Source organism: Rhinolophus sinicus, chromosome 17, assembly GCF_057876585.1.
Source record: "Rhinolophus sinicus isolate RSI-liver-muscle chromosome 17, RSI-T2T, whole genome shotgun sequence".
Taxonomy (NCBI): domain Eukaryota; kingdom Metazoa; phylum Chordata; class Mammalia; order Chiroptera; family Rhinolophidae; genus Rhinolophus; species Rhinolophus sinicus.
The window spans coordinates 159,398,019-159,422,147 of NC_142517.1; the positions used below are offsets into that span (position 1 = coordinate 159,398,019).

A 24,129-nucleotide genomic window follows, 5' to 3' on the forward strand; every position below is an offset into this window, starting at 1 on the left:
CTGCTGTGTGACCTGCTCCCAATAAAAACACTGGGCCCTGAGTCTCTTCGTGAACTTTCCTGGTATATATTTCACGTGTGCTGTCATAATTCATTGCTGGGAATTAAGCATATCCTGTGTGACCCTACTGGAAGAGCACTCTGAATGTTTCCTCTGGACTTCACCCAATATGTCTTTTCCCTTTGCTGATTTACCTTTGTATTTTTTTGCTGTAATAAGTCATAGGACTATATGCTAAGTCTTGTGAGTCCTCCAAGTAAATCATCAAACCTGGAGGTGGTCTTGAGGACCCCAACACAGCCATTTAGTCTGAGATTATACATTTAGGAAAGAAAGGATTGAAGCCTGATCCAGGGTCTTGGAATTTACTTGTGAGATAATTTTAAAGTAGAATTGACAGGATTTGGTGATTTGTTTTAATGTGGGGAGAAAGAGACAGGAAAGTAGCAAGAATGTCTGCAAGTTTCTGAATTTAGCAACTGATTAAATGGTAATACCCATTTACTAAGGGAGCAGCGTAATATCATAGAAGGAATACTGACTCTGAATGGTCTGTACGGATTCCAGTGCAGACCTGGGTGCTTAGTAGCTTTGTTATTACAGGCACATCCTTTTGAAGCTCACTTGTCCAACTGACACTGTTTTGAGGATTCAGTGAGACATTTGTGGAAATTTTCTAAGTTATTAGGTCAATATAAATGTTAATAATGATTATTAAGCTACCACTTATTAAGTACTTAATATGTGCCAGGCGTTACGAGGCATTTTACATTATTGTTACTATTGTTTTTGCATTGTTATAGTTTTCACTGAGTTTTAAAACTCAAGAGTACCTAAAATATTGGGGTTTCTTTTTTTTAACTTGAGAAGTTTTATATTGTATTATATTACATACTATATTATAAGATCTGTATCATATTAGGAGTGGGTGAAGTATTGGTTGTAAGCATTCAAACTCCCAGCTATTGTTAATAAGCACCTGGTGTCCAGTAAGGGGCTTTGCCTCGGTTACACAGTTATTCCAAGGTTGAGTGGCATGAGCACTCTGGTCTTCTGAAGTAGCACACTTTCCCTTGTGCTAAATGCCTCTCATTTACGCCTTCTGTGGATGAATAAAAGAACTTTGCTTTCATAATTTCAGATCTTCTGGGTAGAAAATATATCATCACATTATAATCTCATTTTATTAGCTACTTAAGTGTTGAGCAAAAACCAATTGCACATGCAAGGGAAGGCAAATATTTGTGAAATTTTCTTGAGTACAAACTGTCTTGATTCCAAAGAAATAATGATCTTCTCTTTCTCTTATAGACCACTTCACCTGCATAGTGAAGGTACTTTTTACCCTACTATACACACAAGCTCTTGCGGCACTTTCAATTAAATGCAATGAGGAAGATAGGTCAGCCTGGAAACAGACAGGAGCTCTCAAAAAGGTGAGTATCTTGTCTGAATTTGTCATTTAGTAGCGCGGCAAACTCATTTAAGTTGGAGATATGAATGAATGAGATTAGGTGTTTGAAAGGCAAAATGAGTTAGTAACAATATTTTAATTGGAAATGGAATACCTTCAGGCTAAAAAAAGTTTAAAACGTTTTCCTTGTACATTGAGGTCTTCTGCATCTATCTCTAAACCTTGGCCTTTACCTCTTTATATTTGGGCAGTTTTGTTTTGCTTTTGCTGCAAGCCTTAAACTTAGAGAAGTTATAAAAATTGTGCTAACACAGTGAGGACGTAATAAATTTTCTGCAGACTTACCTATTTTAATTATCTGTCAGTTTTTCCTTGTGTCTGTCCCCAGTTACAATCCAAAGATGGTTTTTCACTCATCACTTCTAAATATAAAAATCCTAACCTTGTTTTTATTGGGGAAGGGGGACAGGACTTTATTGGGGAACAGTGTGTACTTACAGGACTTTTTTTTTTTTTCCCCAACTCAAGTTGTTGTCCTTTCAATCTTAGTTGTGGAGGGTGCCGTTCAGCTTCAAGTTGTTGTCCTTTTAATTTTAGTCTTAGTTGTGGAGGGCACAGCTCAGCTCCAGGTCCAGTTGCCATTGCTAGTTGCAGGGGGCGCAGCCCACCATCCCTTGCGGGACTTGAGGAGTTGAACCGACAACCTTGTGGTTGAGAGCCCGCTGGCCCATGTGGGAATCGAACCACCAGCCTTCGGAGTTAGGAGCACGGAACTCCAACCGCCTGAGCCACCGGGCCAGCCCCTAACCTTTTCTTAATTATGCCTCTTTACTGCTTTTTGCTCATGTTAGAATATATATAAATTCTTATCAAATTTAAAGGTGTTCTCTTTAAGTCAAAATTATGTGAACAATCTAGAAAAATTATGCAAGTTTAATTAAACATTAGGTATTTTCAGTGGCTTGAGAACAAATAGAATATAGTATAGAACCAAAGAACTGACTGAGTGGTTTAGCTTAGAGATGGTTAAAATAAGAAGTTACTTCAGGGTTTATTTGGGGAAATTGGTAGGAAAAAATAATAGGCGTAGTGTAAATTGAACCTTTTGATTAGCTTATAAAACTCTTAAAGAGGTTTTGCACATCACTGAAAAGTTTGTTACCATATCTACTTTTATCAAAGGAGAGAAAATTAATTATAAATACATGAAATATATTCAAGATAACCTTCACTTTTATCACTAATTTACTCTCAAATCACGATTATATGTACAAAATTTAGTATACTATCATCACAATGTTCGTTATGTCTTAATTAGGGACATGGGTGGTTGGCCATTGAACTTGAATACTAGGCCAAACTCCTACCACTCAGTAGAAATATTATTTTTGTGGTAAAGGTATAAAAACTCTTAGCTTTCAAAAAGTAAATGAGAATTTGGAATATATGATTTCTAAAAATTTGTTACTCTAAGTTCTTAAAGTGGATTTCAGTCTTTTCCTTCAATGATTTTTTTCCTCCTTGTTCTTAGTCGATTATTCTGTCTTCTGAAATTATCTTTCTTTTTTTCTATATATTTTTTCAATTCTCTGAATGCACTAAATCTGGTATTTGGATTTTTAGTATTCAAATTGAGTGTATTATGTTTCTATGCGGTCATTGTTTAACTGTTTTCTTAGTAAACTATCTAATGAAAAACTATAAATTTGAAATATTTTCTGATGTGATTTGGGTCTAAATCAGTTTATCTGACTGCTAAAATGAGACCTTAGTGACAGAAAATTAGACAATTGTAAATCTATGATGGCAGGAACATGAACTAATTTAGGTAACTGTTCTGTCAATTTTCTTTCTCAATTTGATAATTGTTAGCTATTTTTAAAAATACTTAAAACAATATGAGTCAGATTCTTATCAGAACTGAAATTAGAAGTTTATAGCCACATTAAATTGCTTTAGTGAATGAAAACAAAAATTATGATATTCCATATGTTGGTTTGTCACGTTATTAGCTTTTTCTGCAGTAGATCTAAACATTTAGATATATAGCATATTATAAGTAATAGCAACAACTATATTTACGAGTAATGAAATAATATCACTGTGACTTCTATAACTACTTCAATTTCTGCATCATCATTCCTCATTTTATTTTTCATTTCTTCCTTTAGTTCTTTTCTTCTCTCATTCCTTTTCTTCCTTCTTCTCTTTCTTCATTGAGTCTCATTCATTCGATCCCTATAATTCCTTATCCTCAGATATGGTAATCCCAGTAAAAGCAGGTTTTTGCCAGTTCTAATCTGACCTAGGGCAATAAAAATATAGGCACTATGTATTTTTGAAAGGGATATTAGAGTTAATTTGATAATGACGTTTAGTTGTGTTGGAAAAATGATCATTACATTTAGTATATATAAATAGTGTTCTTTTGGTTCATTGGAATATCTGTTAAAGGAGAGTTTATACCAGGATTTCTTAATCTGGAGTCCGTTGTTTGGTTTAATTTTGTTGGGAGTAGGACCATAGTATCCATCATATACTCAAAGGGTCTGTCACCCCTGAAAAGTTTAAGAAGCACTATTTAGAAAAAGCACTTACCCAACACAGCATTTATTGTATCTCTCAACCCTTGATCCTTTTCTTTACCTTTGCCATCTCTCCCATAGGATTCTTCTGATCATGATTCTAGGTCTGTCATCCATGGTCTCAAAAATTCTCTTCTTAAGCTTTATGATCCTACTCTTTGGTTTATTCAAATATTGCCTATATAAAATATGTTTTACTAATAAGACTTTCTTAAGCATGAAATTATTGTCTTATCTAATATTCTTTTTTTTTTTAATTTGACAGGAGTTGAATAAAAGGACTTGATTTGTTATTAAAGTATAGTTGACATATAATGATTGACATATTGTGATATTTTTATAGTTAAAAAAACAGGACACGATAATACTACGTGGCTGAGTGAATATGGCAGAAAGGAAAGAGGAATGATTTAAATATAATGCAAAGGACTGATTATCAAAAGAGGCACACTCAGGGAAGTTCTAAGATTGAAAACTCCAACATTACTGAAATAAATTTCATGAGTTAGCCAGCAGATAATTTATTGCTCAGATTTTTGTTATGCAAAGATATACAAAAATTCAGGATAAAGTTATATTCTGTAGCATTTACTCAATTTTTATATTTTATTATTTAAAAAGTATAGTTAATGAATAGAATATATGACATTATAGCAAAGTTATCACTTCATTCCAATTTACACTTTACTGTAATTTGTAACAATCTCTAATATCTCAGTGAATATAAAAAGAGGCGCATTTCTTTATGTGTAAAAATCTTATTGAAAGAAATTTGAATTTATAAATAGGCATTATTGTTTCTTTCTTACAAAAAGCAGATTAAGCTTAATAATTTGTAGACTTATTTAATGTAATATCTGTACATTCTATAATAAATATATTGTCCTATTTCATTTCTACATTAAATAGTTTGTACAAATCCTATTTGAGGAATTTGAGGGAAGTTGTAAAAGAAAAAAATTTGTAGTCCATATTTTCTTCAATTTCATGCACATATGATTTGTTCCACTATAATGATTGTACATATAAACCTCTGGCTTTTTTCATAGCACATTATGAACATTTTTCATACACCTTGATTTGCCAATTCACTGCCTATAAAATATTCTGTTGAGTTGATACATCATAATTTAGGTAACTGCCTCACTTTTGTTGATCATTTCTAATTTTTCACTGTCATAGTTCTTTATTGAATGTCTTGGGTATATAGTTATTTTTTTCTTTTGGATTATTTTCTTAGGAAGAATTTCCAGTAGTGGGAATTACTGGGTCAACATCTATCATTTACATATGTTTGTTTATATCATATATTTGTTTATATATATGTTATGTAATTTATATGTTGTCTTTTGAAGAAGTATTTAATCATCTACCCAATTTCATTGTGAATCCAGAAGTATACTGTTGTATACAGGTTTTAAATGCTTGAAAAATAATGTAATCACAATTATACTGTACTCATTAAAAAGTATTCTTTCCAATGTGAAGTTTTTTTTGTACTTTTCAATGACTGATGGAATATTTTAATTTTTTCCAGAATACGTGTGATGCAGAAAAATCTTATGAAGTGTTATTGAGCTTTGTAATAAGTGAACTATCTAAAGGAAAATTATACCATGAAGAAGGAACTCAGGAATGTGCAATGGTATGTTCTCTCTAAGACCAGATGTAGTGGTTATTTAGTTAAAATTTTAGATTTTGTTGTCTAAATTATGAATATAATTTTTTAAGCTATATCTGTTACATTCAGATTGTTCAGATTTCTTTGTTTTTCAACTTTAGGTTAGCCCTATTGCTTGGTCTCCTGAATCCATGGAAAAATACCTGCAGGACTTCTGCTTACCTTTTCTCAGAATCACCAGCCTTCTTCAGCACCACCTTTTTGGGGAAGACTTACCTAGCTGCCAGGTACAATTTATGATCGAGAGTAGGCAGCCTTGTTTTTTGAATTAGCTAATTTTTTGGAATATGCTGGTGTATAGTATAATATTTATATCTGTATGCAGAATGTTATACACGTTTATGTTAGTCTAACTCAAAGGAATATTTAGAATATTTACAATTGTTAGTTTTGCATTTGTTAGCACCCACCTATTTTTATGATAATATTACTAAATTTTGATATTTGAACAGCTTGGGATTAGATCAGTGATAATAAATGCCCAATATTTGAACAGGATCGTTGTATTCATATTGATGTATTTATTACTGTTTTTGTCATATTGATATATTTATCACTCTCTACTGATATATTTATTACTAATTATCTGCCTTTACTATCCTTTTAAAAATTATGTTGGTCAGAAAGCTGGTTGTTTAAAGATATGATGGTATTTGTATAATTTTAGAATGCAAAATATTTGATTTGCAGCCAATTGTATTAAAACTTGGATGAATGAATTATCACTGATTTAATCTATTTCATAAAACTGTGAGTAGGCAAGAAAATGATAGGATAGGAAACCAGAAGGTAAGTAAACCAAACTATGCTTATAAGATTATGTTCTTGGCGTTATCTGCCATTCGTTTTCAGTGAATTAGATGTGGGAATTAGACATTCATCATATTTATGGCCTTTGAAACCTGAAGTATATTGAAATTAAGCAGTTGATTTTTCCTTCTTTCTTAAGTAATTGAGCATTGCATTACATAGTTTGGATTCTTTGGTGTTTATCCAGTGATTTGAGATAAACTACATTTGTCCTCAATATTGAACAAATTCAAAAATTCAAAAATTCTTCACATTTCTGTACTGCACCAATATTCTAGCAGAATCTTCTTAAACAAAAAGTAGGGATTACATAGTGCACACCTGAAACTAATATAATATTGTATGTCAACTGTAATTGAAAATTTTTTTTAAAAATTTAACATAGGGATTAAATTAAGCAGTGGGATTTTTCTTTTTAAATAGTAATCCAAGTACAGGAAAGCCAAAATGAACTTAAAAATATAAATATTTCTAAAATAAATGATGATGATTTATCAGCCAAACATTAGGGTTGTCTGAGAGCTATTTTGTAGTCACTGGAAGAATGGATAGGGTGAGAAACCTGTGGCATCTTGGTCTTGTCAAATCAAGTAACTCACTTGAAGACCATAGCTTTAATCAAAGCACCTTTAACTTAAGAAACCATCCCTAATATTAGTGAGTATGGGCAAGAGGAGGGGGCTTCCCAACCAGGATACTTTATCTGCATCCTTCCTTTCTCTTCTTACTTGTGGTCTGTAATTACTGTCTGCATTTATTTTCCACTCACTCATCACTCACTCACTCCTTAACCCCACAAAATCTGTTTTTTCTCCCTACCAATACTATCTTGTAGCCTCAAATGTCACTAAGGAACCCTGATTGCAGCACAATCCCAAACGCCTTATTTCCTTCAATCTCTCCCCTCCCCTGGCTCCCATGACACGGCAGCAGGAGTTTTCAAACATAGGTTTAGCAGTGGAACCCTTCTTCGAATGTGATCTTGCCTAGAACTCCAAGGGATTAACCATAGCTTTATAGTAAGAATTAAAATCACTCAGTGTAAGTCCTTAAAATTTGTTCTTCTTTTTCAAGGTAGTTTTCAAGGTAGCCTTTTTCAAGGCTATTCATTTCATTTCCATATAGTTTTTTAATCAGCCTGGAAATTTCTACCGAAAAACAAAACCTATTGGGATTTTGTTTGAAATTACATTGATTCTATATATTAATTTAGAACTGAAATCTTAACTGGAAAAACTGACGTTGTAACATTATAGTGTTAACATTTTAACATTATTGAGAACTCTAGTAATGGATTTTATGTTTCCTCTGATTGGGATTCATTAAGCTTCTTAGATCTGTGGTTTGTGGTTTTCATCAAATTTGGAAAAAATTGGCCATTATGTCATTAAATATTTTTTATCTCTCTTACCTCTAATTCCTCTTCAAAAAAATTCATCCATTAGATATTTTCTTTCATAGTTATTTAAATTTTAACTTAGAAGTATATTTCACATGTGTGAGTCAAGGGACCAGAGTCTACCGTACTTGGGTCTGAGCCTGGGAGACTTGAACCTCTGTGGTCCAGTTAGTAGAGGAAATATGGAGCAGGTTTCTGGGGGCCGGAACGAAAGTATTTTGCATATATTCAAGGTGAGGGGTTGGTTGGACCATTGGAGTGGATATATTCAACTGAAGTGAGAAAAGTAAGTAACAACTTTAGATGAACTTTCCCGCCTTTTTGTTTAGATTTCTGTCATCTGGATAATCTTTTTTTGTTTTTACATATGTTTGTAATATGTATATATAAATATATATGTAATACAAAATATATAAATACATGTACTATATATATGTATATATACTTGCTTTCTCTTACACTGTATTCACTTTGACTTTTTGTTAACCGTGGTGTGGTATAGATCTTTAACTTCTGTGGATTTGACATTTTTTTCTTTGTTTCAGCTATCCATATTTCATACTTTTATTCAAAAAATGTTTCATTAAAATTTATTCTTTTGCTCCCTTTTATTCTAATTGCAAATCTATACATTCAGCAGTTTTCCTTTAATGTTTTCTTTGGTAGTTCTCAAAGTTGAGAATCATTCATTCATAGCCCTTTGTTTTATTTGGGAGAGAAAGGACTAAACATTTATTTGCTCAAAGGTATTTACAAAGCAGTTTATAATGACCCGCTATTTATTAACCAGCTTATAAAACAGATTCTCATTTTACAGTGATGAAACTGAAGGATGAAGACATGTCTAAGCTAACAATCAGTTAGAGTTAGAATTTACCTTATTCATTGGATAGTATTTATATTGGCCCCCTTGTTCATTTCTTGACCTGAAATTATCTTTTTGATTTTGAGAGGAAGATTGAAGGAGCATAGGCATGAATTCATTGATCACCCGGGTCAGTTCATGGCACCGCGCATAGTGCCTCTAGTATTAATACCGCCCCCCTTTTCCACATGGTACCATATCCACATCTCCTCAGAAGTAATGTGTATGTCAGTGTAAACTGCAGGTAGTGTGTTGTGTCTGTTTAATTTGTGTAACTGGTATTGTGCTATACATCTTGTATCTTTGTTATGTTTTTTCTACTAAATATTAGACCATTTAGACCTAATCATGTAGCTCTAAATTATCCTTTCTTATTGCTGCATAGTGGTATTCCAGTGTACATATATTTCATTTGTTATTTATCCTGACTGATGGACATCTAGGCTGTCTCCAAATCTTTGCTACAATAGAAAAAACAATCTGTTGCGATGAACCTGATGTCTTGTTTTCTTTAAAGTTTCTCTGGATTCTCTACCTACTTGTGGCATTGCTGGGTCCATAGGATACGTTCTGCCTGGTTGCTTTCTGAAATGGCTGCTCAAGGTCCACATCCCACGGGTAGTACATAAGGTTCTTGGTTTCCACCCTGTACTTGTCAGCACTTCTTATTATCCAATGTTCTAATATTTGCTAGTCATAGGGGTACAAAGTGTATGCTTATAGTTAAGTTAATTTGCATTTTTAATTATAAATGCAATTGATTATCTGTTTACATACTTCTTAGTCATTTAAATTTTCCTCTGTATATTTCCCATTCCTATTCTTTGACCATTTTTTAAAATGGGTTTTTTTGTCATTATCTTGCTGCTGTTTTGCCAGTTTTACTCATGGCAGATATCTTTTCACAGACGTTTGTTTGACTGTATTGCCCTTTGTGGAACAGGAATATTTAATTTTAATGCTGTCAGACCTAACACTTTTTTTCTTTACGATTTATGTTTTTGGAATTTTATTTTAAAAATCCTCTCCAATCTGAGATTATAAAGTTATTTTGTATTTTCTTCTATTATTTTTATAGTTTTATCTTGACATTTAGATTTTTTATTTAATCTGGAATTTATTTTGTAGCAAGGTATGAAGTGAAAAATCTAATTTTTTCTCCATTTGATGAGACAGTTTTCCTGACTGATACTATTTACAAAATAATCTTTTTATAAAGTAATCTAACTTTTTCTTACTGATTTTTGATGCTAACAGGTTTCTATGTTTCTGGATTCTTTATTATATATACTATTGAGCTATTTGCTCCTGTATTAGTAACAGACTTGTAAATACTGTGATTTCATTATAGACATTATATCTGGTAGGGTGAGTGTCCTTTTTTTCTTTTAACTTTTTTTTGTTGTTGTTAAATTCTTTTCTAATTTTTTTTCAGTTATATGTGGACCTTTATTCTTATATATAAATTTTATAATCAATTTGTAAATTTTCTTCCTAAATCCTACAAAATGTTTGATGAAAATTGCTTTGAATTTATAGTTTTAAGGCATTGAACATAGTTTATATGTCCATTTATTCAGGTCTTCTTTTAATGCTTTTCGTAGAATTTTTTAATTATCGTCTTAAAGTCTGGAGCATTCTTTTTTTTTTTTTTTAATTGGGGAATATTGGGAAACAGTGTGTTTCTCCAGGGCCCATCAGCTTCAAGTCATTGTCCTTCAATCTAGTTTTCGAGGGCGCAGCTCAGCTCGAAGCCTAGTCACCGTTTCATTTTTTCAATCTTAGTTGCAGGGGGCACAGCCCACCATCCCACGCAGGAATTGGACCGGCAACCTTGTTGTTGAGAGCTCACCCTCTAACCAACTGAGCCATCTGACTTCCCCTGGAGCATTCTTTATAAAGCTAATTTTATAGGCTTTATAATTTTAGTTTCTCTTTAAATTATCTTATTTTCTATGACATTCTCTGATTACTTCTTGCTGGTATAGAATAATACTACTGACTTTTGTTAATTCTTGTGACTGGCCACTTGCAGAACTCTCTTATTCTAATAGTTTGCCCTTTGATTCTTTTAGGTATTCTATGTAATTATGATTATATCATCTGAAAATGACAATATTGTTTCTTCCCTTCAAATCTTTATTACTCTGTTGTTGTCTTAATGCATGCTCAGTAGTATTTTGAGCAGTGAAGTAAGAGTCAACATCCTTATTCCCTATCCCAAAGAGAATGCTTCTAAGTTTCCTGTACATGTTTTTTGTTTGTTTTTCTTGTAAATGGAATCATTTAAAAATTATATTTTTAATATATTGCTGAAATGTAGAAATCCAATTGGAATTTTGCATATTAATCTACATTTAGCCACATCGTTAATAAATACATTTTTCAATCAAACATTTTAAGCTTGGAAAATCATCAAGAATAGTACTTAATACATGTTCTGACAACAGCAAGCCTGCTCTCACAGTAATTTATTAGACTTTCCTAATTTAGTTAAATGTCTTAGTCTAACAGTATTTCTACTACCACATTAGGACTAATTAAAGTAACTACATAGTTCTCTTTTCTCCTACTTAAATCCCTTCTCTCTTATTTATCCTCTAACTCTGGAATTCTTAACAGAGAGACTTCAGTTAATTTTTGAATTCCATAGCATTGTTTATAAAATGTTTGTGTATGTGTATTTTTCTTGGAAGCAAACAGTTATTATATACTTACAGGGGACTATGCTATCCACCCATAGTCTCCAAAGTTGAAAAAACACTGCTCTAATATACCTCCTTTAAATATTTTTTTCATACTTCTGTCAAAAGTAAATTCCCTATGGATACTAATAATTATAGCTAGCATTTATTATATATATTTATGACTGTATGCTAAGCACTGTTTTATGTGCTTCTCATGTCAGTTCATTGAAGCTTCCCAACAACTGTGAGGTAGCTATTATAAGCCTCACTTTACAGACAAGGAAAGAGGCACAGAGAGATGAATAATTTGCTCAAGATTCACAGCTAGTAAGTAAAGCAGCCAGGATTTGAACACATTTAGTCTGCATGCCAAGTCTGCACTATTAATATCTGAGCTATGCGGCTGCTCGCTACCGAAAACGTTTTTGGAAGAGTGCAGGTAGTTTTCTTCAGTGTTAAGTCTGTAAAAACCACTATAATATTGCATATTATACTCTCTTTGATCTCAGTATAACTATGACTACTCCACCTATAGATGTTTCTTGTGGTATAATAATATGGACATTGATTTATTGATACCTGCATAGACAAAAAAAAAGTAAAAAATTGAAAACATCTGAAGTTATGCATCAATGGGGAACTGGATAAATAAATGGTAGTTTATTCATACAATGGAATATTCTGCAGTAAAGAACAGAATAGAAAGTTCTGATAAAAGGCGTTTATGAAAAATCTATAGCTAACATCATACTTAATAGTGAAAGAAAGCTTGCCCCCTTATATCAGAGACAAGACAAGGAGGTTTGCCCTCATCGTCACTTGTTTTCAGCATTGTATTGGAGGTTCAAGAAAGAGCAGTTAGGTAAAAAAGAGAACTAGAAGCCATCTGGATGAAAAGGAAAGGTAAAACAATCTCTGTTTGCAAATTAGATGATTTTGTATGTGGAAAATTGTAAGGAATCTCCAAAAAAAACTGTTAATAAAGCAGTTCAGCAAGATTGTAGACATGTACAGAAAAATCAGTTATATTTCTGTGCACTGGCAATGGGCAATCTGAAAATGAAATTAAGAAAATAATTCCAATTTATAGCAGCTTTATTTGTAATTGCCAAAACTCGGAAGCAACCAGGATGTCCTTCAGTAGATGACCAACTGTGGTACATCCAGACAATGGAAAATTATTCAGCGCTAAAAAGAAAAGAGCTATCCAGCCAATAAGACATGGAAGAAGCTTAAATGCCTATTACTAAGTGAAAGATGCCAATTTAAAAAGGCTACATACTGTATGATTCCAACTATATAACATTCTTTAAAAACAGCAAAATTATGGAAACAGTAAAATGTTCAGTGGTTAAAAAAAAAAGAAAATAATTCCATTTACAATAGGTGATGAAAATATTCTAGATTTAGATAGTGGTGACAGTTGTACAATTTTGTAAGTATACCAAACCCCACTGAATTATATACTTTAAAAGTGAATTTTATGATATATGAATTCTATCTCAATTAAAAAATATCCATTGAGAAAGGACTTGTATCCAGAATATATCAATAACTCTTACAACTGAATAGTAAGAAAACAAAAAACACAAAGGCAAAAAATTTGAACAAGCATTTATGACAAAGTACATGAAAAAGTATTCAACATCATTGTTCATTACAGGAATACAAATTTATGTCACAAGTGTTGGTGAGGAGTTGGAGTATCGGACTCTCATTCATTGATGGTGGGAATGCTTTATGCTTTAGTCAAATTTGGAAAAAGTTTGGCAGTTTCTTTAAAAAATTAAGCATACACTTACTGCACAACACAATAATCCCACTCCTAGGTATCTACTGAAAGCAATGAAAGCTTATGTCCACATAAAGGCTTACAAATGAGTGTTCATTAAAGCCTAATTTGGAGTAGTCAAAAACCAGAAACAACCCAGAAGTCCGTCAACAAGTGGATGCATGAACAAAACGTGGTATTGCCATATAGTGATGCTAGTAATGCTGTTCAGTAATAACAAGGTATGGGCTACGATACACCCTGTAACGTGAATGAACCCAAAACATTATGCCAAGGAAAGAGGCCAGGAATAAAAGACTACATGCTGTCTGGTTCCATTTATATGAAATTAAAAAAAAAATTCAAAACTATAATGGCAGAAAGCACACCAGCAGTTGCTTGGAGAAGGGCTTGGATAAGGGGCTGAAATTGATTGCATAGGGGCACAAAGGAATTTTTGGGTGGAATAGAATTATTCTGAAATTTCATTGTAGCAGTGGTTGCGTGACTACACCAGAATTCATGAAACTACACTTAAGGTTGGTGTATTTTATGGTTCTGTAAATTATACCAGAAAAACATATTTTTTAATGCTTTCTTTACATAGCTATATAAATGGGGAACTTGTGGCCTCATTTCTAGAGATTTTCAAAATTAACATCTTTTTCAGCCTGCATATCAATTTGTTTTTCATCTTTTTTAGCGTATTTCAGAATTTTGTACTTTCTACATAATTAGTTGAGTTTTGCAAACAGATGTTTGTTGAATTTCTACTATGTGTCAAGCCCTGGGAGGACAGAGCTCCTACTTCCAGGGACACTCCCACTGTCTTATAGAAAAGGCTTATTTACGTTTAAAGTAACTAATAGAAAATATCCAAGAACAGAAATGTTTACAAGGTGTGGAAGGATTCATTTTATCTGAACGGAGCTGGGTAGTCTAAGGTCCCATAAGTGGGGTCAGGGAGGCTTCCCTGGGGAGCTGGAGGTTGAAGGATGATAGGAATTGATCCAGTGGACGGGGAAGAAGACACACTACTCTCCTACATGGTTTTTCAGTTAAATAAAAACGGATTGGGAAATATATTTTGGTGTTTGTAAGACTGAAAAAGCACCTTAAAAATCACCGTTCAGGATGAGCGTCCTTGGATGACTGATTCCCTGGTTCTATTGTTACTGAATAGAGCTTCAGATTGCCTGGCACTTAGATCTCTAGGTTTTTTTTTTTTTTCCAAACACCCACCTTTTAATACTGACTTTATTTCACACTCATTCAGGATCCAAGCAAATTATTTAGCACTGCCTCTTGTGAATTCCATGCTTCTACTATTGTTCGTCTTAATCCTTACTGACAGCCTATGTCTTTATAACCAAAAGTCGCTTTCCCTTGGTCCCAAATTAACATTTGCTTTCATAGAGTAGCTAGGTTCTGTAGACTTTATTCATCGGATATGTGGCAACACAATTTTAAAAACAAATGTGTAAAAGAAGCAGCTGCTATGGCACGTATGAGTTACATTTCAAAGAGAAATATCATGGGGCTACTATTTACAGCTTGGAAGCTTTGTCTGTCTTTTTTGCTCCTCCTACTCCCTTTTCTTTAGTTGACTCAGTTTAAGTTTTCTTACTATTCAAAAGCAATTAATGAGGATGATACATAAAATATCTATAATGGGAAATGTTCTTGATACAATGTCTTGAGAATTTTCTGTTTCATGTCTAAAAGGAAGAAGAAGAATTTTCGGTTCTCTCCAGCTGCCTGGGACTTCTGCCAACATTTTACCAAACAGAACATCCATTCATCAGTGCCTCCTGTCTGGATTGGCCAGTTCCAGCATTTGATATTATATCTCAGTGGTGTTCTGAGATAAATTCATTTACTGAAAGACATGCAGAACAAGGAAAGGTATGTGAAAAGAATATATTCACTTACCATAGTGGTGATATATTAATAGGTAAGATAATGAAGAATTTAAAATTTTAGATCATTTGTTCTTGGCAGCATTTATTAAACTAATTATATTTAAAAAGTGGTTTACTTATATATTACTCGTTTATGAGTGTAAAAGCAGAAATATTTCAGTTAACAAAACTAAGGTCTTAGTGTGTCACTTTTAGTTTGTTTTAGATTGTCAGGTTTTTTATTGAATACCTAAAATAATCATAGCATTAGAGTTGGAAGAGACAAAGGAATTTTAAGAGAGACAAAGAATTTGTAAGTTTATTTATTAGAAAGAGAACTGTTAAATAAAAATCAAAGATTTGGATTAGCGGATCTAAAAGGTCACGTCTTTAACTTTAAAATTTGCTGAGCCAGTGCTGCTAGCTTGGCTGGTAAAAGGTTTTGTGTTGGCGATGAGTGAATTGGAAAAGTTAGGGTGGCAACAGCAGTGGGTAGCTCTGAATGCCATGGTTTGGTCCTCAGACTTTCTTCTATAGCTAGAACTACAGTTTTTGAAAAATGGATAATATGAAGAAAGTAGTGTTTTATGGAGGCAGTCTGGTGGCTTTTTGGTAGGTAAATTGAAGTAAGGAGAGAAGGAAGCCAGAGATTATTGTTTATGTGGTGAAGAAAATCTGGATGTTTGTTTATAGTAGAAATGAGAAGGTAACCAGTGCAAGAGACATTGGAGAAAAACATATAGGACTTGGTGACTAGATATACATGACTTTAAGATCTTGAACTCAGATCATTAGGAGAATAGTAACCAGTACACATAGTTCTGATAGGAACCTGCTCCTGTTTCAACACCATTGATGATGCCCATTGCCTATGGAGGAAGACAGGGACTCCTTGCATGGTATTCAAGGATTTTCACCATCTTTCTTGCCTTTCTAACTCATTCTGTACCTCTCCCCTGCCCACCATCTTGCTCAAACCACAAAAGAATATTTCTTAAGTGTGCAATATATTTTCAAACATCTGTGCTTTTGCGTATATTGCTGGTACTTTTATCTAAAGCAACCTTCCTACCCTTCTCCTATTGAATTAATCACTCATCAAGCTTTGCAAAGGTAAATGTTACCTCTTCTCTAAAGCGTTGTCTGATAGTCCATCTTCCTTTACAGTCCTAACCCCCTCCCTCTGTTGTGCTGTACACAGTTCTGTTGCCACTGTCTCTTACAGTCTCCATATTTATCACTTTGTTTATTGTATCTGAATTGTGGCTCCACAAATAAAGATTATTTTTTATTTATCCTTGAATCCCTAGTTCTATAAAGTGACTGATATAGATTAGTCACCTAACAAATATTTGTGGAACAGTTAGGTGGTAGGATGATGTCATTGGCAGAAACAGACTTGATGAAAGGGGAGCCAAGTTTCAGGGAAAATGAGAATTTTAATTTTAACATCAAAGGGACAATAAAACTTGGTATTTCTGATGGAGGAATCAGGCTAGACTTAATTTTTAAAACATTGAAATGAATAGTAAAGGCAAGGTAAGCATAAATAATAAATGTTTCTGCTTTTGTTCATTTCTTCTTTTTGTTGAAATCCTTAAAGAGATAATACTTCATCTGATACCTTTTTTATTACAGGAAAGGGAAATTCAAGAAGTTAATTGAACCTTGCGTATTATGTATATAAAATCTTTTTCCTGTCTAGTAATTTTTGTATTCACAAATTATAGCTAAAATCTGAAATTATATTTTGATGTCCAAAAACCTCTGAGGAATGATTTGGAGTAAGATGTGTATAACTGTGGAACCAGGATAGGAGAAAAAGTGATGAGCATACTTAAATTTTTTTGTCTTCATATGTGACATGGGTTAAATGATAGATAAAAATTAACTTATTTGATAGTATAAGAGCAAGCCTACATTTTAGATGAATGTTTATTGGTTTGGATATTGATGGAAAATATGAATTTATCTTTTAAAAATATTTCATCTTTTTGTAAGATTGAGTGATAATTATTTGTTTTAGAGTCAGAACAGTAGACATTTATTTATGTATTTCTACATACACAGCATTTTTACCAGTTGTTTGATGCATCACCACCTGACCTGCATCCCTACTCCTTCTGTTCTATCTCTAACCCTGACTCAGATCCTAAGGCAACCAGATTTTCTTTACTAGGGATTTTAAGTTTGAGTGTAGAGACTTAGCAAGATAAACAGTGAATGGAGCCAAATAGTCCTACAGCAGTGAACTTGAAAGAGTCTTAATTAGTACTTCACAAGTTTTGTATCAGCTAAGATTCTTTGGTTACAAACCTCTGGTCTGTTTTCTCTGAAGTGCTACCACTGGATGACTCTGCCTCACCCACTTTCCTTCCCTCCATGTGTGCACTGAAAATTCAGGTCCCTGGGAGAGAGAATCGGGCCTAATTTTCATCATGTATACATCACTGTGATGGGGCAGGATCTTGTGATGGGGCAACTTCATCAGACCTGTATGGAGCAGGAAAAGAGGTTATTTTTCAAAAGAACTTGTAATGCTATTAATATAAGAAGACAGATAAGGATGCTAGACAAATGGAAAAGAAAAAACACTGGTGGCCTGCTACCTTCACATCTTACTCGCCTGGCACATAGACATCTGTCTTCTCATTCACACAGTTTCACTTCTTCCTCTGTTCAAAATGATGAAACCATCCCTCTTACAACCACGGATACATCCATCCCTTTCCCAGATACACAGTCTGCAGTTACGTCCAACAGTTATATCACTGAGTCTCTCTGAATCCAGAGGCTCAGGGAGATGTCCATTCCTTCTATGATTTGCTGTACTAATACCCCAGTGGTCTAGACAATTTTAATTAGTACCTACTCACCCTGAGTTCAATAGTAAGAAAAAGGAAAAGAGAATGAAAAATGTTGCAAAAACGTATACCAGAGCAAGCAAGAAAATTTATAACTAAGGTAGGCATAAAGCTATAGGTAATATATAGTCAAATATATAACTTTCTTCTGTCACTCTCATTAACTAGCACCTCAACTGGTTGGATTTGTTTGACCAAGCATGTAACCCAAACTTCATTCTGCAAAGTCTGAGCTTCTGGTGACTGATCCTGTCTTGCTTATATAAGGCTGTAATAGTGTGTGTTACATTTTTACTGTTCAAGCTTGGGACATGGCTGCAGGTGGAGGTGGGTGGGGTGGTCTCTAAGTTCCAAACACACTGCTACCAATTGTATAGCAATATTTCTATTACTCTTGATAGCCAGGGTCAGTCCCCCCAGACAGTGTTGTGAGCCATCCCCTTTCTTTTCCTAGTGAGGTGGAGAACCTAGAACGGTTACATGACAAGTTTAGTTTCTAATTCCACAGAACTACTACTGTTTCCCCCAAAATAAGACCTAATTGGAAAATAAGCCCTAGCATGATTTTTCAGGATGACATTCCCTGGACATAAGCCCTAATGCGTCTTTTGGAGCAAAACTTAATATAAGACCTGGTCTTATTTTCAGGGAATCTCGGTATTTATCTCGTGGTGGAGAATACTACATAGCTTCCTTAGAATGGTACTAAAACCACAGAAGAATCCAAAATACCAGGGAAACAGAAATTAAAGACTGAATTCTTAGGTGTAATCATGAGAGATGTCACAACCACTTTTCACCCCTAGTTCCCGAACCTGTGTATTCCAACTATGAGAAAATGATCACCTGTATATGCCACTTGCTTGTTTAGACCGTGTACTTCATTCTGTAGGAGCATATACCTCATTCTGTAGGTGTTTTCCAGCTGGTGCCATATAAAAATTCATCAGCAAAGTAGTTTATCATTTAAAAGACCAGTGTTTACTTCAGATGATTGAGTGTATGTTAAGATTAGTTAATTCAATAGACATCCACCTGCTGCTTTACAGTTCTCTTTGTGAACAAAATTCCTGATTAGAGGCCATGGGGTGTGGGCTACGGGGCAATTTTACAACCTAGTCTAGATAGGTATCAAGTTCAGTGAGGACAAATTGCCATTCCTTCCACGGATGGAAGGGTTCCAATATAATCAACCCATTACAAAATATTCAATCTTTGGAGTCCAGGGTTGGGCACTGAGTACTGGCAAATAGCACGTTGTAAGACCACATGTTGTCCTTATCCTTGCCTCCACGGCCACTTTATCCATTTATTGATGAACACCAAGCTAGCTATTTAGTTAGTGCATCGATTAGTGGATTATGGTTGTAGATAATGTGAGATTATGGTTGTAGATAATGTGAGATTATGGTTGTAGATAATGTGAGATTATGGTTGTAGATAATGTGAGATGAATTGCCTGCCGTCTATACAGTTCCTGAAGATAATAGATTCATAATACATTTTTTTTACTTTAACTGTTAATGGAGTAGCACCTAGAAAAAATGATTCATGCTGTTACCAATATTTTTATATACCTGAAAATAATCAATAAAATATATCCTACAGGGAAATTGAACTAATTTGGAATTTTTTTTTTTATACGTAAGCATAAAATTTATGAAGAGTTGTAGCCCTAGCACTTGTGGATACAAAAGATCTTAGGTTGAGGTATAAGAAGATTTTACATCTCAGGAGGAGACTCCAGTTTATAAAATACTGAAATAGAAATGAGTTAAAACTGTGACCTTCCCTAAAGAAAAAGCCAATGAATTGTTTATCTGAGAAAGGTAAAAACTTGGTTTTTAAAAATGTGTAACTGTTTAAAATTTTGCATTAAGCAAATAAGCCACATCTTTGGAGACAGTTTTCCATTCTTTCTTAAAAAATCCTTTTAAAAAAGACGAGTTTTGTCTTAGTGACTTGCACATATAGGACTAATGAATGTTTTTGGGTAATGTTTTAGGCCTTGCTTATTCAAGAGTCAAGATGGAAATTACCACACCTACTCCAGTTGCCTGAGAATTATAACACCATTTTTCAGTACTACCACAGAAAAACCTGCAGTGTCTGCACCAAGGTTCCTAAAGATCCTGCCGTTTGCCTTGTTTGTGGTACTTTTGTATGCCTGAAAGGACTTTGTTGCAAGCAACAAAGCTACTGTGAATGTGTATTGGTAAGCATTAGTACATAATACAAAATTTATGAAAACTCAGATCTCATATCACATGGAAATCACACACACACACACACACACACACACACACAGTCAAGCCAGCTGTTTAGGTTTAACTACTCTTTAAATAAAATAAACAATACGTATAAGCATTTTGTTCTTTTGTTCTAGTTTTTTGTTATGTTTGTTCTTTTTAATCCAGTAGAAGGGTAAAAAGTAAAACAACAAACACCTGAGACTGAGTAAAACCTTTCTTAAGTACAATTTACTTCCTTTCCCTACTCCTATTGCTTTTTAATGATATGTACTTTTAAAAATGTTGTGCTATGAAACAACAGTCATATAGCCTATCGTAGATGCTAGCCTCTGAATTAGGTTTACGTTGGCTTTTAATTGCTTCTCCAAATAATCCTTACTCAAATTCCCCCTAATGTATTATTGATAAAGTGTTAGAAATGAGATTGTAAATTTAACTTAGATGAAATCTTATTAAAATTTTAAAAAATAGTTCTGTTTTATTTAGAAGAAATTTACTTAAGGGATTCTTGATATTCTTATAAAGTCCATTTGATTATGAAGTTAATTGATATATTTTTAATTTTTTAGCATTCTCAGAACTGTGGAGCTGGAACAGGGATTTTCCTTTTGATCAATGCATCAGTGATTATCATCATTCGAGGCCACCGGTTCTGCCTCTGGGGTTCTGTGTATTTGGACGCTCATGGAGAGGAAGACCGGGATCTTAGGTTAGATGTGCATGGAAGTATCCGGGTATTTTATTGAAGTTTTGTCAGTAAGAACAATGTGCCATTTCTGACTTCATAATGATAGTAATTTTTTATATTAAGAAATTCTGTCATTAATTTATAGCTATTTCTAGTTTTTGAGACATTTTCCTCATCAACATGCTAAGGGAACATGAAATAAATCATATTACTATGTGACATTTTTGCCCTGAAGAATCTAGTTAAAAAAACATGTGTGAAATCTTCATTGTATTTTATTACTTTTAATACTTTTTTCCCTCCTTTTTATTCTAGGCGAGGCAAACCTCTCTACATTTGTAAAGAAAGATACAAAGTTCTTGAACAACAGTGGATTTCTCATACTTTTGATCACATCAATAAAAGATGGGGTCCACATTACAATGGGCTGTGACGCACCACCTCAGCATTGTATTATATCATCATTGTCATTAAGAATTTATCAACAATAAGCTTTAACTTAATTTGGAGGATTAACGCTTTTGCTGAGGGAGGAAAAGAAAACATACGTTATAAAGCCTTTCCAAAATTAGGTGCTTGGTAATCACATTAATGGTATAATATTTTTTTTTAAAATATCTGGAGAAAACATAACAAGTAACAAATTATATCATTCTTTAGTGGTCATTTTTTAAAAAATCTATAATTAATAAGCACAATTTGACAAAATTATTTGAAACTGATTCTCCCAGCAATGCTTATCAGCTATTCATTGATACTTAGAGTGGGTGTGATTTATTTAAAGTTTTACTGCTTCTTTATATCTGTGTGTTTTAATTTGCATCTGCTAAACATAATGCATCTTTTCCCTCTGCCATTCTTGTGTTGATTTGAGATTTTTGCTGTATGTAATTAGAAAAAAATGTAAAACATGATTTATGTGAAATATTGTATAGTAAAAGTTGGTCTAATAGTAGAACTTTAAAATTTTTTCTTGTGAGGAATCTGTTAAAAGTTTAAGGCTTTGCTGAAAACTTAATTCATTCTCAGGAATTTCATAAATATTCTCCCCAGGTAAATAATTGAAATAGTTGTAAAATAAGTAGATAGCTGCTGTTAATATAATACAGTACATTTTGGGAGGCTTGTGGTTGGGGGGGAGTCCTTAAAAATCAAAATTTGCCATTTCAGTTGGATAAAGTACTCGAAATAGTAACAAATAGATTTTACTATAAAATCAAAAGTTTTAAGAGCATACACATGGCAGGTTTCGATTCTGCTCATGCCCACCATTTATTACCAACCAAGTTTTTGTTTAAATGGTTGGATTAGAAATGCTCAGACTTCCCCACAAAGGAAGCATCGTTTTGGAACTTTCCTATCAGTTCAAGAGGTTCAGCTATATTGTATTTGTGCAATGTAATCACTGCTATTTCTCCTTGGTTTCCTAAAAGAGAAAAAAAAAAAGGCTAAATAGTGATGACCTTCATTAATGAGCCGTGCATCTGCATTCTTAGAAGCTGCTGTGAAAAGCAATTTATGTTTGTAGGGTTTTTGAATTAGTAAGAATGGGAATGATTGAGCTAAAACCCACTCTGTTAGTAGAGAAGGAAGATTACAGAAAAGCATGTTATATATTGCTACCAAGATTTTTCTTCCAAATAATTAATTTGATGATTATTTCATACATAATGCTATCAAGCAATTCCTGGTACTTTGGACTTACGTGGCTTGTTATGTAAAATTACATTTTTACATGGAAAAATGAACTAAAAAAATCTAATGGTAAAATGTAAAAATAAAGTCAGATCTACATTCTAAAAATTGTTGAATGACATGACATTACAGAATATGCAAATGGACATTAAATGATGGCCTTGCATTAAAATAGAGAGAGCAGAACAGTACATATTCAAATGTGTTGAAAACGGCAAAAAATTACCTATAACTCTACAATAAAATATGCGGAAATAGCTTGCTATTTTTATATACATTTCCAAAATGTTAAGATAACTTTCTGAAAGATTAGAATGATTTCTGTTTAACTAAATAGCTGTCCTTTCCAACACATTGCTACTTTTTAAAATAATGTATCATAAGTTCAGCCTGTCATATTTTTTGCATCAGTCATTATAAATACCAGACCATTTGTAAGTGTGGTTGAAGAGCAAAATGCTAATTTACATCTCTAGTAAATACTGTTTCAGGATTCATGAACTTGAATAATTCTACAGTTTGAAACTCTTATGCTATATATACATGGTATAATGTATTCAGACTTTGATTACTACATATTTAAAATGGAATGTTTTATGGTTGTGCATATGGATGTGAAGTGAAAATATTAGCCTTAACATTAAAATTTGGGTTTGATAGTGTTTATTTTGATATTGGTGAATTAGTCACCAGTAAGTTTTAAAAAAGCACTTGGTTGAAAATCGTACTTGAATACATACATGCATGCTGCTAAACTAGAACTTTAATTTTTCCCCTATAACTTTTATAAGTCCCATTTATAAACCCACTTTTAAAAATAACAGGTCCAAGTTAGAGTGATGTGTGTATATTATTCAAAAAAAATGTACTGGTGTGATATCTTGTATGAGTGATCATTTAAATACAGTACATTACTGTAGAAGCTAAATCAATCTTTATAATTAAGCAGAAATTATAAAACTAGGAATAATCAACACTGTAAGATATGTTAATAAAAACCTACTGTCATTTGGTTTGTGAAAGATCCTTAAAATGTTTAATGCTTACATTGTTTTTCTTTTTTTCAAAGATATTGACAATAATATACGTAAGTGAGCATAGCTGGAAAGACGAAAGCAGAACATAAGTAACTAATAGTTGCTTTAAGATGGAGTTAACTATAAAGGGTTTGCTTTTCTTTTTCCTTTTTATTTTCAAAGCTAGTTCTTATTTCCTCTATCCCTGTCTTGTAATTAACGCAAAGGTTTTACTAACTATGTGGTTTTGGAGGGGGGCAGGGAGAAGAGAACGAGTGTGCAGTTCTGAAGGATGCTGCTATGGTCCTTGCCGCTTTCTGAAAACTCCCAGCTAAACTTGAGAAATCTACAGCGCTTTATGATCATGTTTCTTTTGAATGGTCTGTGGTCTTGTTTGAATTGACAATCGTTGCCCTTACCCCTCCATCCTGTAGCTCAGCAGCCAGTTATCAATTAGGAATCCATTTGTGTTCACAGACCTTTCTTTCTGCTTTATGTATT

General features: G+C 33.3%; 1 protein-coding gene across 4 annotated transcripts in view; it reads left to right on the forward strand.

Moving 5' to 3' along the window:
- UBR3 (ubiquitin protein ligase E3 component n-recognin 3) overlaps nt 1-23,620 on the forward strand; it is a 172,091-nt gene extending 148,471 nt beyond the window's left edge. For all 4 annotated transcript variants that reach the window (XM_019727399.3, XM_019727402.3, XM_019727403.3 and 1 more), the window contains 7 exons: nt 1,312-1,436; nt 5,537-5,644; nt 5,782-5,907; nt 14,938-15,117; nt 19,983-20,192; nt 20,799-20,938; nt 21,233-23,620. In XM_019727399.3, the coding sequence (XP_019582958.2) occupies nt 1,312-1,436; nt 5,537-5,644; nt 5,782-5,907; nt 14,938-15,117; nt 19,983-20,192; nt 20,799-20,938; nt 21,233-21,350 (1,007 nt within the window). In that variant the 3' untranslated portion in view covers nt 21,351-23,620. The remainder of the gene's footprint in view (nt 1-1,311; nt 1,437-5,536; nt 5,645-5,781; nt 5,908-14,937; nt 15,118-19,982; nt 20,193-20,798; nt 20,939-21,232) is intronic.
- Nucleotides 23,621-24,129: the final 509 nt, after the last annotated feature.